At 46.6% G+C, this 20,718-nt stretch overlaps 1 protein-coding gene across 1 annotated transcript; it reads right to left on the reverse strand.

Annotated features, from left to right (window-relative positions):
* Positions 1 to 9,875: 9,875 nt before the first annotated feature.
* CD93 (CD93 molecule) lies at positions 9,876 to 12,879 on the reverse strand. Its single transcript, XM_073628609.1, has one exon. The coding sequence runs from the start codon at positions 12,528 to 12,530 to the stop codon at positions 10,653 to 10,655; it is 1,878 nt and encodes a 625-aa protein (XP_073484710.1). The 5' UTR covers positions 12,531 to 12,879; the 3' UTR covers positions 9,876 to 10,652.
* Between the last annotated feature and the right edge of the window lie 7,839 nt (positions 12,880 to 20,718).

Consider the following 20,718-nt stretch of genomic DNA (forward strand, 5'->3'; position numbering starts at 1 on the left):
AACTGCCTGTAAGTTAGGCATTCTGACCACCATTGTAAGGGTTGCATTCTGACCACCAATTTAAGGGGTGTTCATCCCACTGACCTACCAATGTAAGGAACATTCTTCCCACTGACCACCAATGTAAGGGACATTCTTCTCACTGATCACCAATGTAAGGAACATTCTTCCCACTGATCTCCAATGTAAGGAACATTCTTCCCACTGACCACCAATGTAAGGAACATTCTTCTCACTGACCACCAATGTAAGGGCATTCTTCTCACTGATCACCAATGTAAGGAACATTCTTCTCACTGATCACCAATGTAAGGAACATTCTTCCCACTGACCACCAATGTAAGGAACATTCTTCCCACTGATCACCAATGTAAGGGACATTCTTCCCACTGATCACCAATGTAAGGGACATTCTTCTCACTGATCACCAATGTAAGGAACATTCTTCTCACTGATCACCAATGTAAGGAACATTCTTCTCACTGATCACCAATGTAAGGAACATTCTTCTCACTGATCACCAATGTAAGGAACATTCTTCTCACTGATCACCAATGTAAGGAACATTCTTCTCACTGATCACCAATGTAAGGAGCATTCTTCCCACTGATCACCAATGTAAGGAACATTCTTCTCACTGATCACCAATGTAAGGAACATTCTTCTCACTGATCACCAATGTAAGGAACATTCTTCCCACTGATCACCAATGTAATGAGCATTCTTCTCACTGATCACCAATGTAAGGAACATTCTTCCCACTTACCACAAATTTAGGGAGCATTCTTCCTAATGATCACCAATGCAAGGGACATTCTTTACACTGTCCACAAATGTAAGGAGCATTCTTCCCTATGACCACCATAGTAAGGAGCATTCTTCCCACTGAATAATAATGTAAGGGACATGTTCCATGTTGACCCCAAATAAATTGGTTTAAGTAAAGGCTCCCTTTAAATTATTTTATAAGATTTTAGATTCTATAATAAATTATTATTTTAAAATTTTTTTTATTTAAAAACTATACTCTTGACAATAATTAAGACCTTTTTTTTTTATCTGAGGGCATCTTATTTTAACCTGGTCTAAGTTGGTTTTATCCTTTCTTATACAATGTATGACGTAATCTTTTGAGTAGTTCCATCCATGCTAATATTGTTTTAGTTAAACTACTTTTAGTTTTATGTTGGAACTACAACTCAATATTACCATATATGTGATCTTTTCTTTTTCTGCCACCATATGTACCTATGTATGCTAATTGTTAAAATTCAATAAACAAATTTGACAAGAGAAGAATAATAAAAAGGAGGCTGATTGATTGCTATGGGCACACATGCATGCGTATATATATATATATATATATATATATAATATGTGTGTGTGTGTGTGTGTAGCTCACATGGTCATAACCCATTGATGCAACACATTACCTCTTATAAGTGCCCAAGTTTTTTTTATTTTTGTGAATCTTTATTTCAACAAATATCTCATACAAAGTCAAATTTAAAACAAAACTGTGTGATGAAGCTGAAGAATTAGGCCTAGTTAAACCATTGTATGGGAAGTAAGTTATTTACAAATACTACATTTTATGCACCATTTTCCCAATGAAGATACACTTTTTACCTATACACAGAATAAAGCAAATTCATTGAATGTTCTTGAGTGTGCCGTGTACTTTTACTGTGTCTTCATAGGAATTTCTGACACACATCAAAGAGGAAGCGGAGAGAATAGACAGGAAATCTCCTGAATAGGCGCACAGCCAGCAAGAAAAAGTTTAAAAAGTTTCCCACTCTATTAGAAATGGCTTCAAAACTGAACTCCAGGTAGATATAAAAGACACAATATTGTGCAGCTCTGTAAATATTAATACATCATTAAATGCATTTTTAAAGGCATGCAGTGCAAACACCTGAATTTGATTGATATTAGCGTTTTGCAAGCCCTGTACAGCAGCTCAGACTGGGAGAGAGAGAAGAAGCTCAAGGAACCAATCAGCTGTGCAAGGAGCATGCCGATAGGGGTAGAGAGCAGAGTGACAAGCTTGGCAGTGTGCTGCTTCTCCTATCTCTGTTCATTCACAAACAGTAATAGAAGAAGCAGCAAACGGGGCTGTGTGGTGTGCCAGAGCTGTGTAAATCTCAGGACTTTATGGACAGAAACGCAAATCCTTTGGCAGGTAAAACAGCTCATGTATGTAGACTTCATCTTTGCATTTAACTTCTTGCCTGGAGTTCAGCTTTAAAGTGATTGTAAAGTCTTGTTTGTTAAAAACAAAAAAACAAACAAACATGTCATACTTACCTTCTCTGTGTAGTTGGTTTTGCACAGAGCAGCCCCAATCCTCCTCTTCTCAGGTCCCTCTTCAGCGCTCCTGGCCCCTCCCTCCTGTCGAGTTGCCCCACAGCAAGCAGCTTGCTATGAGGGCACCCCGAGCCGAGTCACAGCTCCGTGTGTCCATTCAGACACGGAGCTGCCATTTGGCCTCACCCCCGCTCTCTCCTGATTGGCTTACTGACTTTGACAGCTGTGGGAGCCAATGGCTCCGCTGCTGTGTCTTAGCCAATCAGGAGGGAGAGTCCAGGATGGTGGGGGGACTGAATATCGCTGGACCGAGATGGAGCTTGGGTAAGTATTAGGGGGTGCTGGGGAGGCTGCTACACACAGAAGGCATTGAAGGCATTGAATGCATTAAGATAAAAATACCTTCTGCTTTTACAATTACTTTAATGCTGGACACAGCAGACCATGCAAATGCCGCGGAGCCCAGAAGTCCTGTTTGGATGCACTTTGTTTGTTCTTGTCTTTAAAGCAGCCATACTCAATCTTCCTTCCTTCCGAGTTTGCCAAGAGTTCTTTGAACTGTGGCTGATTGACCTCCTTTTTGATGGTGCCTGTACAGTTCCAGGGCCAACACCCCTTGGGAAAGTCAGTAGCATGGCGCCAATTATATTTTTAACTGCCTGTAAGGAAGGCATTCTGACCGCCATTGTAAGGGTTGCATTCTGACCACCAATTTAAGGGGTGTTCATCCCACTGACCTACCAATGTAAGGAACATTCTTCCCACTGACCACCAATGTAAGGAGCATTCTTCCCACTGACCACCAATGTAAGGAACATTCTTCCCACTGACCACCAATGTAAGGAACATTCTTCCCACTGAACACCAATGTAAGGAACATTCTTCCCACTGACCACCAATGTAAGGAACATTCTTCTCACTGATCACCAATGTAAGGAACATTCTTCCCACTGACCACCAATGTAAGGAACATTCTTCCCACTGATCACCAATGTAAGGAACATTCTTCCCACTGACCACCAATGTAAGGAACATTCTTCTCACTGATCACCAATGTAAGGAACATTCTTCCAACTGACCACCAATGTAAGGAACATTCTTCCCACTGATCACCAATGTAAGGAACATTCTTCCCACTGACCACCAATGTAAGGAACATTCTTCCCACTGACCTCCAATGTAAGGGGCATTCATCCCACTGACCACCAATGTACGGTACATTCTTTCCATTGTCCACAAATTTAAGGAGCATTCTTCCTAATGATCACCAATTTAAGGAGCATTCTTCTCAATGACCACCAATGCAAGGGACATTCTTTACACTGTCCACAAATGTAAGGAGTATTCTTCCAACTGACCACCGATGTAAGGGCATTCTTACTGACCACCGATATAAGGGGTATTCTTTCAAATGTCCACAGATTTAAAGAGCATTCTTCCCTATGACCATCATAGTAAGGAGCATTCTTCCCACTGAACAATAATGTAAGGGACATGTTCCATGTTGACCCCAATAAATTGGTTTAGGTAAAGGTTCCCTATAAATGATGTTACGGGTTTCTCTGGTATAAACAGTTTTAGTAAGGTTGCTTTAAAGTATAACTGAAGGGGCATTCTTCCCACTGACCACCAATGTAAGAGGGCATTCTTACTGACCACCAATATAAGGGGCATTCTTTCCACTGTCCACAAATTTAAGGAGCATTCTTCCCAATGACCATCAATGTGAGGATCATTCTTCCCACTGAACGATAATGTAAGGGACATGTTCTATGTTGGCCCCCAATGAATTGGTTTAGGTAAAGGCTCCCTAAAAATTATGTTACGGGTTCCTCTGGTGTAAAAGGGTTTAGAAAGGCTGCTTGAACATATAACTGAAGTGAAGTTGAAGAAAGTATCAGATAATAAATGCAGGCAGCTAGAGGTGTCTACATATACAGTGGCTTACTATTTATTACCATTATTAGTAATTTTGAAGAGTATCACGAGATCCCCACCAGCAGATCTTTTACTTCTAAGGACCAGTGGAGAGACAGATGTTCTAAAGTGCTGATTTTTATAATATCGTCCATATGTGTAGAACAAACAATTAATAAGCTGTGTAATGGCAACTCCATCTGCCTGCCTGCCAGCCTGACTTTAAAGCCAATTTACTTTTATCAACTTCACAATTCTTTTGCTTTATAGGGTGGTGCCCACGATGACTGTGCTACAGCTTACATCACATCCAGTTCTTCTGCTCAGGGCTGGTAAAAGTTTATAGTGCAATATGAAAGGAACACTGTCACTTTGCTCATTTCGGGATAAGTTACAGAGTCTGTATAAAGGAGCTCCTCGACCCGCTGATACTCACCTTGTCAGTGCTCCCCCACTCCCAACCGGCACCAGAATCCCCAGTGTTGGCTGGTGTTAGCCACTAGGGGGGAGCGGTGATGTCATTCCCTCCATCATGTGACAATAATGGGGCCTAGTGATTGGCTGCTAGACCTGAGAACTGTCACATGGGAGGTGGTAACATGCTCCCTCCCCATACGCAAAAGCACCATGGTGGGGTATGGTTGGTAAGGAAGGTAAGAATCAGTGCACCAGAGGGGGCCCTTTACACAAACGCTGTCACTTTATGTTTATTGGACAAGGTGACAACATCTTACTAGGCTAAGTTTTCAAACCACTAAATAGAACCAGTTACAAATTTTAATCACCAACAACCCAGAAGCGGCCACAAAGCTGAATAAACCTAACCTAAAGTAGAGATATGGTTGGTCTTCACAGGCGTGCGCAGCCTATTGCATTAGGGTGTGCACCCCAAAGCTCAAACAGACAAAAGTATTGGGACACCTGCCTTTACACACACATGAACTTTAATGACATCCCAGTCTTAGTCCGTAGGGTTCAATATTGAGTCGGCCCACCCTTTGCAGCTATAACAGCTTCAACTCTTCTGGGAAGGCCGTCCACAAGGTTTAGGAGTGTGTCTATGGGGATGTTTGACCATTCTTCCAGAAGTGCATTTGTGAGGTCAGGCACTGATGTTGGATGAGAAGGCCTGGCTCAACGTCTCCACTCTAATTCATCCCAAAGGTATTCTATCAGGTTGATGTCAGGACTCTGGGCAGGACAGTAAAGTTCCTCCACCCCAAACTCACTCATCCATGTCTTTATGGACCTTGCTTTGTGCACTGGTCCAAATCATTTGGTGGAGGGGGAATTATGGTGTGGGGGGGGAGGGGGGATTATGGTGTGGGGTTGTTTTTCAGGGGTTGGGCTTGGCCCCTTAGTTCCAGTGAAGGGAAATCTTGTGCCCCGTACACACGGTCGGATTTTCCGACGGAAAATGTGTGATAGGACCTTGTTGTCGGAAATTCCGACCGTGTGTGGGCTCCATCACACATTTTCCATCAGATTTTCCGACACACAAAGTTTGAGAGCAGTCTATAAAATTTTCCAACAACAAAATCCGTTGTCGGAATTTCCGATCGTGTGTACACAAATCTGACACACAAAGTGCCACGCATGCTCAGAATAAATAAAGAGATGAAAGCTATTGGCCACTGCCCCGTTTATAGTCCCGACGTACGTGTTTTACGTCACCGCGTTCAGAATGATCAGATTTTCTGACAACTTTGTGTGATCGTGTGTATGCAAGACAAGTTTGAGCCAACATCCGTCGGAAAAAATCCTAGGATTTTGTTGTCGGAATGTCCGATCAATGTCCGACCGTGTGTACGGGGCATTAAGGTGCCAGTATACCAAGACATTTTGGACAATTTCATGCTAACAACTTTGTGGGTACAGTTTGTAGACGGCCCCTTCCTGTTCCAACATGACTGCACACCAGTGCACAAAGCAAGGTCCATAAAGTCATGGATGGTGGAAAATTACCTTCAAGTGCAAAAATTCACATTATAATAGTAACTAAAACATCTAAAATTAAGTGTAACAATCTAAAAAATAAAAATTCCAAAGTGCTATAATGGTGGGAACCTCCCAACTAAAAGGTTGTTTCACTTGAGATTAATCTGTATGGTAAATATCTATAGGAGGGGTTTCCACCATCCCTGCTAAGCTTATTTTTATACAATATGTCTTAATTTCAGCTTGGTGTGTATTATGTGAAGTTGCATATCATAGAGATCGGTATTGTGGTAATATTGAAGTTTATTGAGATTTCCATACATTAGAGGGTTCCACCATTATTGTTAAGTTATTGATCAGTAAGTTAGCGCTGCACTTTTTTTTTCTTGTGTGGTGTGGGAACACATAACAGTGCTTAGTGGCCGGCCTTTCAATTACACTTTTTTATTTTACCTCCAGTAGTTTATTGTAAATAGTGATGTGGTGATTACCTGTTATACTAAAATCGGGATGTGGCATTAATAAACAACAGATTTCAGTTGTGCCCTACCAGGCCGGCACCCCCTTGGACAATGTGCCTGGCAGGTGAGTTCATCACACCGATCCCTGCACTCAGTGCACTGATGGGCACTGATTAACAGCACTGATTGGCAGCATTGATTGGCACTGACAGGTGGCACTCATTTGTACTGGTGTGGAACTGACTGGCACTGACAGGTGGCACTGATTGGAAGCACTGATTGGCACTGACAGGCGGCATTAGCATTGACAGGCAGCACTGGCACCGATTGGCACTGACAGGTAACACTGATTGGAATTACTGATTGGCGCTGCCAGATGGCACTGATTGGAAACACTGGCACGGACAGGTGGCACTGATTGGCACTCAGTGGCACTGATTGGAAGCATTGATTGGCACTGATAATGATTGGCAATGACAGGTGGTACTGATTGGAAGCACCAATTGCCACTGACAGGTGGCACTGGCATTGATTGGCACTGACAGGTGGCACTGATTGGAAGCACTGATAGGTGGCACTCATTGGCACTGACAGGTGACACTGATTGGAAGCACTTGCCACTCATTAGCACTAACAGGTTGCACTGACTGGAAGCACTAATTGGCACTGACAGGCGGCACTGGCACTGATTGGCCTGATAGGTGGCACTGATTGGAAGCACTGATTGGGACTCATTGGCACTGACAGGTGGCACTGATTGGAAGCACTAATTGACACTGACAAACTGACAGGCGGCACTGGCACTGACAGGGGGCACTGATTGGCACAGACAGGTGGCATTAGTTGGAAGCACTGACAGACGAGAGGGGGGGTTTCCAGGGGCGTACCTAGAGCATTTGGCACCCGGGACGGATCCTATATCTGCCACCCAACACCCCACGTTAAAATGTAAAAACACCCCACTGTGCCCCCTGAATACCTCTGCATCCTTCAATAACTCTTTGTCACTACTGCGTACCCCCTCTCCACAACTGCACCTCTGGACCCCTTTACATCACACAGCACCCTGCACCACTGGACCCCTTTACATTATACAGCACCATGCACCACTGGACCCCTTTACATTACACAGGACCCTGTATCACTGCACCCCTTTACATTACACAGGACCCTGTATCACTGCACCCCTTTACATTACACAGGACCCTGTATCACTGCACCCCTTTACATTACACAGCCCCCCTCAGCACAGACCTCCCTTCAGCACAGACCCCTCATTCAACACAGACCCCCCCTTCAGCACAGATGGACCCCCTCTTCAGCACATACCCCCCTCAGCACAGATCCCCCCCCTTCAGCACAGATTGACCCCCCCATTCAGCACAGACAGATCCCCCCATCCCATTCAGTACCTCAGATCAGCGTGGCACAGGCACAGCAGGGCCCCTCCCCTGTGTACACATAAACATTGGAGGGGGAGGTGGCTTCACTCTGCTCGCTGTGCCTGTGTAATATCCTAGCAGAACCGAGCAGCTATTGAACATCAGCCAATAATTGAGCAGCTTGAGAAAGGGGGCGGGGCTACATACACGTAGCAGACCCATCCCATTGGCTGGTGTTCAGATACCTGCTTGGTCCCGCCCACCCCGACATCATACATGAAATCTGACAGCTCCTCTCTCTCTCTCCTTGCAGTTACCATACAGGACAGTGTCACACTGAGCGGATCTTTCAAGCCCCAATATCGGCACAATGTTATACTGACTCACAGGCAGTGCAGGGTACACATTGCACATCGGATACAGATGGAATGGGGCTAAACACTGCTTGGGGGATTAGGGTGTGCCCAGGCACACACGGCACACCCCGTGGGCACGCCTATGTTGGTCTTACTTATATGATGCAGTCTCATTAACAAATAATAATATTCAATAAGTATAAATAGAAAGTCCACGCTACCTCTAAGAAAAAAAAAAAAAAAAAAGCTACAATGGCAGATAACATTGAAAAGATGATATACAATTGTAATTAAAAAAAAACAAATAATAAAATACAGCACTTTCTTATAAACAATTAAAAGGTCCAAACAAAGTTAAACTTGATCAGCGCTGTTATTTCAAGCAATAATGTTACAATATTGCTGTATTCGGTGAGCCCCACCAAATATTCATGAGTGCTCCAATTCAGCTAAAAGGTGGCGGTCACTATAAGTCAGCCTTTCTTAACCAGGGTTTCTCCAGAGGTTGCTAGAGGTTCCTTGAGCAATTAGCATTTTATACTTCTTGGGTAAGTAACCACTGATGTAAATGATCTTTTTAGCATTCTATAAGGGGGGAATCTTCCTACTGACCGCTAATGTAAGGAGCATTCTTCTCACTGACCACCAATATAAGGAGTATTCTTCCCACTGACCACCAATATAAGGAGATTTATTCTCACTGATCACCAATGTAAGGAGATTTCTTCTCACTGACCACCAATATAAGGAGAATTCTTCCCACTGACCACCAATATAAGGAGATTTATTCTCACTGATCACCAATGTAAGGAGATTTCTTCTCACTGACCACCAATATAAGGATTATTCTTCTCACTGATCACCAATGTAAGGAGATTTCTTCTCACTGACCACCAATATAAGGAGAATTCTTCTCACTGATCACCAATGTAAGGAGATTTCTTCTCACTGACCACCAATATAAGGAGAATTCTTCTCACTGATCATCAATGTAAGGAGAATTCTTCTCACTGATCACCAATGTAAGGAGATTTCTTCTCACTGACCACCAATATAAGGAGAATTCTTCTCACTGATCATCAATGTAAGGAGAATTCTTCTCACTGATCACCAATGTAAGGAGATTTCTTCTCACTGATCACCAATGTAAGGGGCATTCTTCCCACTGACCACCACACACATGTACCATGAGCTTTGGATACAGCAATTATTATCAAGTGTTCCCTGAGAACAAAAAGTTTTGTTTCAAAGGTTCCTCAGTGTTAAAAAGGTTGAGAAAGTCTGCTAGACTGGATATAGCAATATTGTAAAACTGTGGTGGAAATAACTGCAGTGATCAAGTTTTATTCTGCTTGGACTTTTTATGTGTTTAGAAAAAATGCTATATTTTATTGTTTAGTCTCACTAATATTAACACAGCAATTCATTTTTTCTGAGTCTGTAAAGGAAATAGGAAAGTAACAGATCTACTGGCAGGATCAATGGATAATAAAGAATGCTACAGGGAAAACTCAGAAAGAAACAAATTTGTTAATGCTAGTAACAGACAGTATCATACAGTATAGGTCATTTTTTTTATTTTGCCCATGGCTGAGAATATCAATCATTATGGCAAAGTTGTAGGTTATGGAGTTGAGCCTATAGATCAGCCATTCTCAACCAGGGTTTCTCCAGGGGTGGCTAGAGGTCCCTTGAGCTAACTGACCTCCCATCTGATGGTACCTGTATAGCTCCAGGTTCAACGATACTTGGCAGAGCCAGCAGCATGACTGCAAGGATGCCATTCTGGCCATCCCTGTAAGAGGGCATTCTTCCCACTTACCACCACCAATGGGGCATTTTTCCAAGGACTCCTGATAATCCTAATAGGGGTTTACTGAAACCTGAAAATTATTTCACAGTTTCCTGTGGGGTAAAAGGACTTGGCAAGGCTGCTAAAGATAGTCAAAGTTCTATAAGCATTCTTCAAATCAGGTATAAAAAATAAAGAACACAGGGGTTGTATTACCAAAACTGCAAAATCTGGTGCAGCTGTGCATGGTAGCCAACCAGCTTCTAACTTCCTCTTGTTCAGTTAAGCTTTGACAAAAAAAAAAATGGAAGCTGATTGGTTTCTCTGCAGAGCTGCATCGGATTTTGCACTCTCCAGTTTTAGTAAATCAACCCTACAGTTTGAACTACTTTTGTCCATGCAAGTATGATATAGATTTGTAATAGTAACATTGAAGCTGTTAAAAAAAAAAACATTACCAAAGAAAGGATTGTATGCCTGTGTATGGAATACCAGTTCACCTGTAGTCATTGTTTGCTTTATTGTCAGATTCTGGAACCCAGCAGTACTTATCTGTAGCACTGGATTGCTTCTCAGTCTCTTTATTCTTTGCATTCCTTCTCCGGTAGCACAGGATCCCTCCAGCTACAACGAGGAGTACCAGAACAACACCGCAGGCACATAAGATACTGACTAGTAACACAATGCTATACCCATCCTGAGGATTACTTACTACCTGATCTACAGAACCACTGCTAGAAAAGCTAACAGTTTCACTAGATGCTGTACTGGACAATATCTCCTTTCTTTTATCTTCTTTCTCCGTAAATGAGGCCTTAAACACTGAGCTTGGGGTGGGTTGGTTGGTCATGTCTCTTTGGCCATTGCTGGTAGTTTCCCTGTTCTTTGGTCCTGGGTCTTTGTCTCCATGGCCAGTGGGAGTTATGTTTGTGTTTTGTAGTTCTGGAAGACAGGAGATCCGGTCCGATGATAACTTCAATCCTTTTGGGCAGGTACAAGTGTAACTTCCAGGAGTGTTTTCACAGGAGTGGGCACATGGGGAATTAGTACACTCATCAATATCAGAACATGATTTCTTATTGCTGTCAAGGATATAGCCACTGTTACAGGAACAAAGGTAAGATCCATAGGTGTTGAGACAACCGTGAGAGCAAGTTGACTTCAAACACTCATCGACGTCCAAGCACTGTGTGCCATGGGAATTAAAACCTTCGGGACAATGACACTGGAAGCTGCCAATGGTATTGGTGCAAGTGTGGTTGCAGGGCCCTTTCAAGCATTCATCAATATCTCTGCAGTTTCTTTTATTTTCAGCAAGCACAAAGCCAGGTGAGCATGTACATTTATGGCCATGCGGGTGGTGAACACAATTGTGTTCACATTGGTGGGACTGACAGTGGTTAGGTAAAACACAAGACACCAAGTCAGGTGCGAGCACATAACCATCATTACATTCACACGAGATAGATCCTTTCTCTGCGTTCTTAGTACATTTATGTTTACATCCTCCATTATTATAGTCACAGCCAAGTTCCTTAGAAACACACAAAGCTCCAGGATATTTATCTGAATGAGGATCAGCCCACTGGTACACGGTGGTCCCACTCACTTCCACATTCTTGCACATTAAAATGTACATTTTACCATTCAGTTGGTGACCACAAGACACATAGGCAAAGGAGGCATACGGCAATAGATTCAAAGAGGAACTTTTGAAACTAAATGGGGTTTCATACTCAACTATTCCAGGGCCACCTAGTTCTAAAGGCTGGCACGATCCCTTGGTGTCAAACTTGCAGATATAGCCATCAGACAGGGATGAACATAGGCTCTCAACCCACTTGAAGTTTTGAACAGGGTTTGTGTGTAATATCATGCTCACACACATTTCCCTGATGCACGTTAGCTTTGGTTCACTCATCCAGTTGAAAAATTGGCTTTTCTCCATATTCTCGTCACCTGTGGTCCATGAGAATCCATTAAGCATGTTATCTATGTTAACACATTGCTTTAATTTAAGTCCAATCCAGAGTTTTAAAGGTTGGTTAGGTGGAGTGTTTTTGGTGAGTTCCAAAAGCAAGTTGTGTACAACTTCAGCTTCTTTTTCACTCCTAATTGTCACCAAGTTGCCGTCTCTTTTGGTGCAGGTAGTATTTGCTTCAGGAAACTTTGTCTTGCTTAGATGGACAGTGTAGCATGTGTTGCTTGAACAAAAAGCTGCCCCTTGCTTTTCATCATACACTCCATTGGAAACCGGTAAATTAGCGGTCAAAAACAGAAGTCCTGTAATAAAGATCAACATTCTCCTCTGCTCCCTACTAGTTCTCTTTCTGGCAGAGACTCTTCTGCTTGAGAAAGGACTGAAGAACCTCATACTAATCCAAAGGCAACTTAAGAAGTGGGTGTATGAGGGTTATGACATTGGTAATGTATATCCGTTATTATAGGAGACAGTCCGCATGCATCCTGTGTTGTCGTAGATCCTATTCTTCGGCAAAGAACAGAATTTCCTGAATGGTGCTGGCTTGCAATTGTTTTCTTTGTTAAGAACTTCTTATCTTCAAATGCTGTCCTTACTTTGTTTAGTTATTTTGTATTTAAAAGACTGGACAGTTCCTGTGTTGCTTTTGCCTGAGATGTAACATTTTGCAAAAAAAAAATAAAATTTTAAAATGAAGGAGAAGAAGGCAAGATGCTGCTTTGATTTGACCATCGCTTTCAGATATCTGAACACTTACAACTACACATTGGCATTTTCTGAGAACTTGGCATTTGCTAGTTATAAAAATAGAAAACGCTTCTATTTTTCTTGCTATTTTAGGAAGTTTAAAAAAAAAAAAAACACATGGGAGCTTTTTACAAGTAATACCATGCATATTTAACTTGCATTTTATTCAGTAGATTGCACAAGATTTAAAAAATAATAGTCAAATATTTTCTTTCCTTTACCCTATTTAAATAGACAATAAAACTTAAGGTGCGGCTGGGTCGTGAGAATTTAAACCCCATCCATTAGTTGTGACGAATGATGACAAGAAGTTTGATAGCTATGTAAGAAAACAATATTGATACAAATTGACCTTTGGTTGAATGAGGGTTCCTCACAGAAGTGTACTAAAAGAACATCATGTAAATGTAGGCATCCGATATTAGGATGACGTTCTTATGTTATTATCCACCCACTGGTCCACCTGCTGTCCAAATTAATTGAACTTTCTAGCTTCCTCCTGTCAGTTCTTTCTTGTGATTGGCTATCACCTTGGAGTCTCTAGCTTCCTCCTGTCAGTTCTTTCTTGTGATTGGCTACCATTATTTGGAAAGTCTCAACAACTGTCAATGCCCTAGCCCATGCTATCTACCCAGTGCATGCCAATGTCACCTTATGTTGTATGCAGAAGGAAAGAGGTATCATCAATAAATTGTCCCAAAACTAGGGTTGAGCTTTGGGTTCAGCTCAGAGTTTGCAGTGGTCCCTCCTGGCAAAGCACTTTGTCTCCATTTTGATAAGGACAAGGGCCCTGGTCAGGTGGTTGTGGGAGACTGTGGGATTATCAGAATCTAGAAGCCATATTACACCATGAAACCAGTGTTGGGTGTTATTATTGCATCCACTGATACAACTGCTGGGGGTTATTATTGTGTCCAATGACACCAAGGCTTGGGTTATTATTGCGTCCACTGACACGAAATTTGAAGTTATTATAGCATCTACTGACACCAGTGCTGGGGGTTATTATTGCATCCACTAACACCAATTCTGGGGTTATTATTGCATCCACTGACACCAGAGCTGAGGGTTAATATCCAGTTCCCGACTGCCCCATGTAGCTTTACTTTAAAGCAGCACACAGTTAAAACACAGATAGGCACATTTTAACCCCCTGATTGTACCCCCCCCCCAGTTAACCTTTACACTGCCCTGTCACCAGTGTCATTAGTATAGTGTACAGATTTTTTTTACAGATCACTGCATTAGTGTCACGGGTGACTTCAGATAGCATTAGCATCAGTCAGCGTTCCTCCCAGATAGCGTAAAATTTCCCCCCATATATTCAGCATCACGTTTAACCCTTTAATTGCCAGCAACACTATCACAGACACGCTATAAACCTCCATTATTTGTACAGTTTCTGAACGGATCAATATCTTTAAACAAATTAGAACTGTATTATCATCCCCAATAGTATAGTGTCCCCAAAAACGCAGCTGTAGCACCTTCTACCAATCGGTAGGTGCTAGTAATAGATTTTTTGCTAGTAAGACTGTCAGCACAGGTAAATTTAGGCAGGCCTATGCTGCAAGCAAGTTCTGAGGCGCCTCCCCTGCTTCCAGGGAGAATGTTCTGGAACAGAGGCGGCTCTAGGCTTTGTGAGGCCTTAGGCAAAATTTAGACATGAGGCCCCACTCACGCCCATAATGGATAAAAAATATTCAAGCAAGTAAAAATGGCTGCAGAAAGATGCGTGAATCTAGCACACAGGCGATCAGCACCACTTCCAGGGCACCCTCCTCACCCATCAGACATATGCAGCCAATACAACATCTGGGACCCAGCAAGGTGACAACCCCTCTAGGATTTTCTCCTGTGCCTTGGGAGAATGGGAAGGGGGTGTCACTGAATCATTCCACATCCACAGAGGAAGGAGAGTGGGGGTATCCCAACGCAGAGAGAGAGAGAGAGAGGGGGAGAGAGAGGGAGAGAGAGGGAGATGGGGAGGGAGGGGGAGAGAGGGAGGGAGAGAGAGAGAGAGGGGGGGTGGGGAGAGAGAGGGGAGATGGGGAGAGAGAAAGGGAGGGGGAGAGAGAGGGAGGGGAGAGAGAGGGAGGGGGGAGAGAGGGAGGAGGGAGAGAGAGAGATAGGAGGAGAGAGAGGGAGGAGGAGAGAGAGAGTGAGGGAGAGAGAGAGGGAGGGGGAGAAATAGGGAGGAGGAAAGGGAGGGAGAGGGAGCGAGAGAGAGGGAGGGAGAGAGGAAGAGAGTGAGGAAGAGAGGGAGAGCGAGAGAGGGAGGGTGAGAGGGAGGGAGAGAGAGAGGAAGAGACAGTGAGGGGGGAGAGAGGGAGGGTGAGGGGGGAGAGAGGGAGGGTGAGGGAGGGAGAGAGGGAGGGAGAGAGAGGGGAAGAGAGAATGAGGGAGGGGGAGGGAGAGGGGGAGAGAGAAGGAGGGAGAGAGAGCGAGAGAGAGGAGAGGGAGGGAAAGAGAGAGGGGGAGGGAAAGAGGGAGGGAGGGGGAGGGAAGGAGGGAGGGGGGAGGAGGGAGGGGGAGAGAGGGAAAGGAAGAGAGGGAGGGAGAGGAAGAGAGGGAGGGGGAGAGAGGGAGGGAGGTTGAGAAGGAGGGAGAGAGGAAGGGAGAGGGAGGGAGAGAGAGAGGGGGAGGGGGAGAGAGAGGGGGAGAGAGGGGGAGAGGGAGAGAGGGGGAGAGTGGGAGGAAGGGGGAGAGAGAGATCTCTAGCCCCATTCCTGTCTGCAGCCCCTCCTGTGTACCATGTCCCAGTCTGCAGTGCCTGTCTGTGGGAAGCTGTGTGTGATGCTTGGTACGGTACCTTCCATGCCAGCAGGATGTTCATGACGGCCAGCAGCAGGCAGGGTCCATTCTCATTCTGGGTGGGGATAGTGTCCTGCTCCTTCCAGAGGATCTGTTTGCTGTGAGATGGAGTGGTCCCTGGTCACCTTTACCTTCCATCCGTCCTCGTTTTCCGACCCCAGTCAGCCTGTCCTCCAGTCTTGGGAGGTCTTTAGAGCTCTTCTCCCTCCAGGACTATCGATCCTTGCAAGCCTCGCTGCTCAACTTGCCCGCCAGGTCCGGACTGGGACAAAAAATAGACTGAGCAGCCCATGATAGCGGTCCCTTCCCCGCTCCCCAGCCTGAGAGACCCCCGCAGCAGCCGGAGTGAAAAGAGGGGGGAACCTAGCAGAGCTGCCCTGGGGTGAGGGGGCCAGAAAAGAGAACAGGGGTGGCAGGGAGCACGGGAGTGAGGCTGAAAGCAGCAGAGGGAGGGGGGCTGAGAGTGTGGGGGGGAAGAGCACTGGGGGAGTGGAGAGCAGGGGGTGGAGAGTACTGGGGGAGCTGGAGAGCACTAGGGGGGTGCACTGGCGGGAGTGCAGAGCCTGGCAGGGGCAGAGAGCATGGGGGGGTGATGGAGAGCATAGGGGCCAGAGAGTACTGGGGGAGGGGCAGAAGAGCATAGGGAGGGTGGGGGGGTGGAGAGCACTGGGGGAGCTGGATAGGACAGTGTGGTGGAGAGCATGGGGGGAGCCAGGGAGCACAGGGGGGGTGGGGGAGTTGGAAAGCACTGGGGGGAGCTGGATAGCATAGTGGGGTGGAGAGCATGGGGGGAGCCAGGGAGAAAAGTGGGGTCTGGAAAGCACAAGGGGGAGCTGGAGAGCACGGGGGCAAGTTTAAAGCACAGCGGGAGCCAGGGAGCACAGGACGCAGAGAGCACTGGGGTTGCAGGTAGAACTGGGGGGGTTAGGGAGCACGGGGGGAGCAGAGAGCACTGTTGGGGGGAGCCAGGGAGCACGGGGGGGTCGGAGAGCACTGGGGGGGGAGAGTATGGGGGGAGACAGTGAGGACCAGAGAGCACTGTGGGGGGATATCAGTGTGGGGGGAGCCAGAGAGCACAGAGCACTGGGGGGGAGGTGGAGAGCAGTGGGGGGCAACTGGACAGCACAGTGGGGGGGGTGGAGCATGGGGGGATCCAGGGAGCACAGAGGGGACCAGAGAGCACTGTGGGGGAGCCAGGGAACACAAAGAGTACCAGAGAACAGTGGGGGGCAGCTGGGGAGCTGTGGGGGGGACTAGACAGCACTGTGGGGGAGCCAGGGAGCACAGGAATGGGGGACTGGACAGCACAGTGAGGGGGAGAGCATGGGGGGAGCTGAGGAGCAGTGGGGGGGACTGGACAGCACAGTGGGGGAGCCAGGCAGCACAGGGGACCAGAGAGCACTGGGGGGAGAGCCAGAGAGCAGAGGGGACATGCAGGGAGAAGGGAACACAGGGCAGTAAAAGAGTTGGATAGGAGGAGCTCCAGTGAATGGATCCCATCCCAGTGCCTGCTGCAGCCTGGCCGACCGCCCAGAGAGAACGTAAGTGCCTGGCCGTGCCACCCTCCTGTGTGCCTGGATTGGAGGAGCGGCGGGGACAGCTGCATATGAAAGAATGAATCTTTCCATATTCTTTCTGCAGCCAATGAACACCCGCAGAAGAAGCGGTCATTCAGCGGCTGCAGGAGGAACATGAAAAGATCAATTCCTCCATATGCAGCTGTCCCCGCCGCTCTTCCTATCCAGGCACACAGGAGGGCGGCACGGCCGGCAACTCACGTTCTCTCTGGGCAGTCGGCCAGGCTGCAGCAGGCGCTGGGATGGGATCCATCCACTGGAGCTCCTCTTTCCCCTTCACAGACAGTCATAGGGCAGGAATAGTTTCCGCCGCCTTGCCAGACTCCTGACCCGAATAGGCAGCCGGCCAGATGCAGAGAGGCCAGATGAGCCGCGCGGGCTGCTCCTGAACTTGGACATGGATTTGTGGCCCGCCCAGTGTGCCCTATGGCAGCCCGCACGGCTTTTACAGATGGCACCTGGAGCCTGTTGGTCAGTCCAGTGATCGAGCAGAGGCAAATTAGGCGGCCGCGAGGCCCCTGTGAGTGCGAGGCCTTAGGCGGCCGCCTAATTTGCCTAATTAGAGAGCCGCCTCTGTTCTGGAAGAGGGGCTGGGCCTAGGACTAGAATGGCAGACAGCTCATGTGGGAGCCCTGACCAATCCCCGACTGGAATTGGCAGGGGGCAGGCCTCCTATATAAGCTGAGGTAACATGCCACTGGGGGGAGTTGTCGGCTGGGTGAAGTGGAGAATGGAATACTAGACAGCAGCAGGAGGGCACCCCCATCTGAGGGGGGGGGGCAATCGCAGGAGGAGGCCCAGGAAGAGCTGAGAAGGAACTTTGCCATTACACGGTCATTGGTAAAGGACTCCTGGAGCAGAGGGGCAGGTGAAGCTGTCGGAACGTACGGTCCGGCCAAGTTCTCCATCAAGGACTCAGGGCAGAGAAAGGTCAGTGAGTGTACCACAGTGGAGGGCTGGATATGCCAGGAAGTCTGTGAGGGAACTTTGCTTTTATACGGTTGTAGCAATAACTCTCGGTGGAGCTGCTGGTTTAAGCGGGTCTGTTACCTTCACTCTCCTTCCCTCTGTTTCACTGACACCAGGTCTAGGGTTCCGTTGAGTTTACCTCTGGACGATACCCGCACCAACACTTGAGTACGTTTTCAATGCTTTAGTAAACAATTTACTAAGGAAGTAGCAGGAAAGAGGCAGAAGGGAAACTGCAGAAGAAACTCAAATATCTTCCTGTAAGGTTCTTGACAAATGTGCTGGTAGAATTTGGATATTATAATAGAATGCGCTCCACTCGTGGGACACACTCTTTGCTCGCTTGGATAGGCCTCTCTCACTAGCCTAGCAGCCAGTACGTAGCACAAACAAAAGTCTCTGCCACAGACTTGTTTGGGATAAACCTGTACGACCCTCTGCCACAGGATGTACCGGTCTTTCTGTAGTGAACATCAGTCACAGTGCTTGAACCTTTAAGCCAACCCAGCAACACTATGCTGTATAGTTACTTTAGGATACGTCCTCCAACCGAGTCACCAGGCCCCTCTCCAGACCAGCACGCTACGTGATCCTTCCATGACGGGTCCCCCCCTGGGATCTCCTCGGTTGTCCAGCTTCTTCACTCGGGATAGACAGCTCAGGACCATTCCTCGGCTGCTGTGGTAGGCCCCAGACAAGCTTCTGGGCCCACCCCTGCGCCGTAGCGACGTGGGCCTCCGGAACAGAGGGCCACGAGATTGCTCTCTAATGCATACCTGTCGGCCAGGAGGGCCAGCAGGTGGCTGTAAAATTAAACCCCACAATATGGCGTCTGTCCCATAAATACCCTTGCCCAGAATGCAACTCGGAGGACCACCTCCACCGGGTTGTCTCCGGGACAGAAGAGCATCCATACGCTTCGACACGTTGCCTTTCCAACACTGACCAGTGATAACAGCGACACCCACCGGTCAGTCTGGAAACACACACAACGTCAGCCAAGCTGGAACAGAGGCAAACTTAACCTTCTTAATGAACAAGTTACTAAATTTACCTAACATATGGTAGATCGCAAATCTACCAGCGCTACACAGTCATCACCAAAGTCTTCATCATTACACAGTCAATGATGGGGAGTCCTGGATCAAAGGAGAGACTGTGCGGATATGTGTCAATTCAATGTGGCCTGAGGGCACAGGATTTGCAAGCTGGGTTGGCTGGGAGCAGTAGTCCATCATCCAACATGTGCTTTTAAACTGCTAGGCCTCCGGGGAGAGGTCCTGCTGGCCTAGTAGCAGCAAGCAATCAGAGCCAGCTTGGGGACTTATTCAGCGTGGGTCCTTCTTGCTTACAGAGGAAGATGTGACATTACTTTACTTCAGGATAAGTTTTGTGCAGGAGGAGAGGAGTTCTGGGAACATCACCCTTACACGGTCAAGACTGATGTCCTCATTCCTTACACAGTAATGGATGAGGAATGCCTGGAAGCGATAGTCTGCGGGAGTTAAGCAGAGGAGGAGCAACAGTCTGCATGGTGATCCAGGAGGAAGATCATAGCAATTAATATATGCACATCATCTCCTTTGGCTCTAACATTGTGCTAGTGTGTGAAATCTTTAAAGTATGATGGCAAATTAACTATCCTATGGTCATCCCATATATCCTTTTCCCCAACCAAGTTGTACCCCCCAATAAACAAAAACAAAACCAGCAAAAGATTGTCTCTGCAAATGATGTATGGGAGTCTGGCAGCGGGGTGATTTGGTGGATGTTTGTTACTAGTGGCCAATACACCGGTACACAGCGTTAGCAGGATCAGCCCCGGTCACCTGCCAGCACCTCCACCGCCGTAGATCACATTCACTTCTGATACATTGCACACAAAACCACAGCATTAGCAAAATCAGACCTGATCTCTGCTAGCACTAGCAGGTACATTTTATTTGTAGCGGTTCAAGGTACTCTAGGGAAGAAGCCTACAGGATACTGAGTATGACAGATGATAGCGATGGGGAGTCCTCACTGACAGAATCAGGCTCAGAATACGAACCTGTAGAGATCAGCAGCAACCAGATAGCTTAGACAATGGAGAAGAGGTCCCTGTTAAGGTCAGGCATACCCACACCCGTGCCCAGGTTGCTGAGGTGCTAGAATCACACAAGGATTCTCATATGCAGCAGAGTGCCAGTACTAGAGCCACGCTACCTTTTGGTTAACTGGCAGGCACCAGTGGCCTAGTACATCCTGGACTTTTACTGCAGTGTCATTTGGTGACGTGGCGAGCCTGAGCTGATGCAGTGGCTATCACAATAGCGTCCCGCAGCCACCAAGAATTCGAACACGAGCCCGTAGAGCCTATAGTGTCCTTCCAGATGTGCTTGCAAGTCCTGATTAGCCCACAGATTCTGCAGCGCCTGTACTTTCACCATTCACTGCCCAAACAGAATTCAGGTGGAAACAGCAAATTTAACTCC

Source organism: Aquarana catesbeiana, linkage group LG04, assembly GCF_042186555.1.
Source record: "Aquarana catesbeiana isolate 2022-GZ linkage group LG04, ASM4218655v1, whole genome shotgun sequence".
In the NCBI taxonomy this organism is placed as follows: domain Eukaryota; kingdom Metazoa; phylum Chordata; class Amphibia; order Anura; family Ranidae; genus Aquarana; species Aquarana catesbeiana.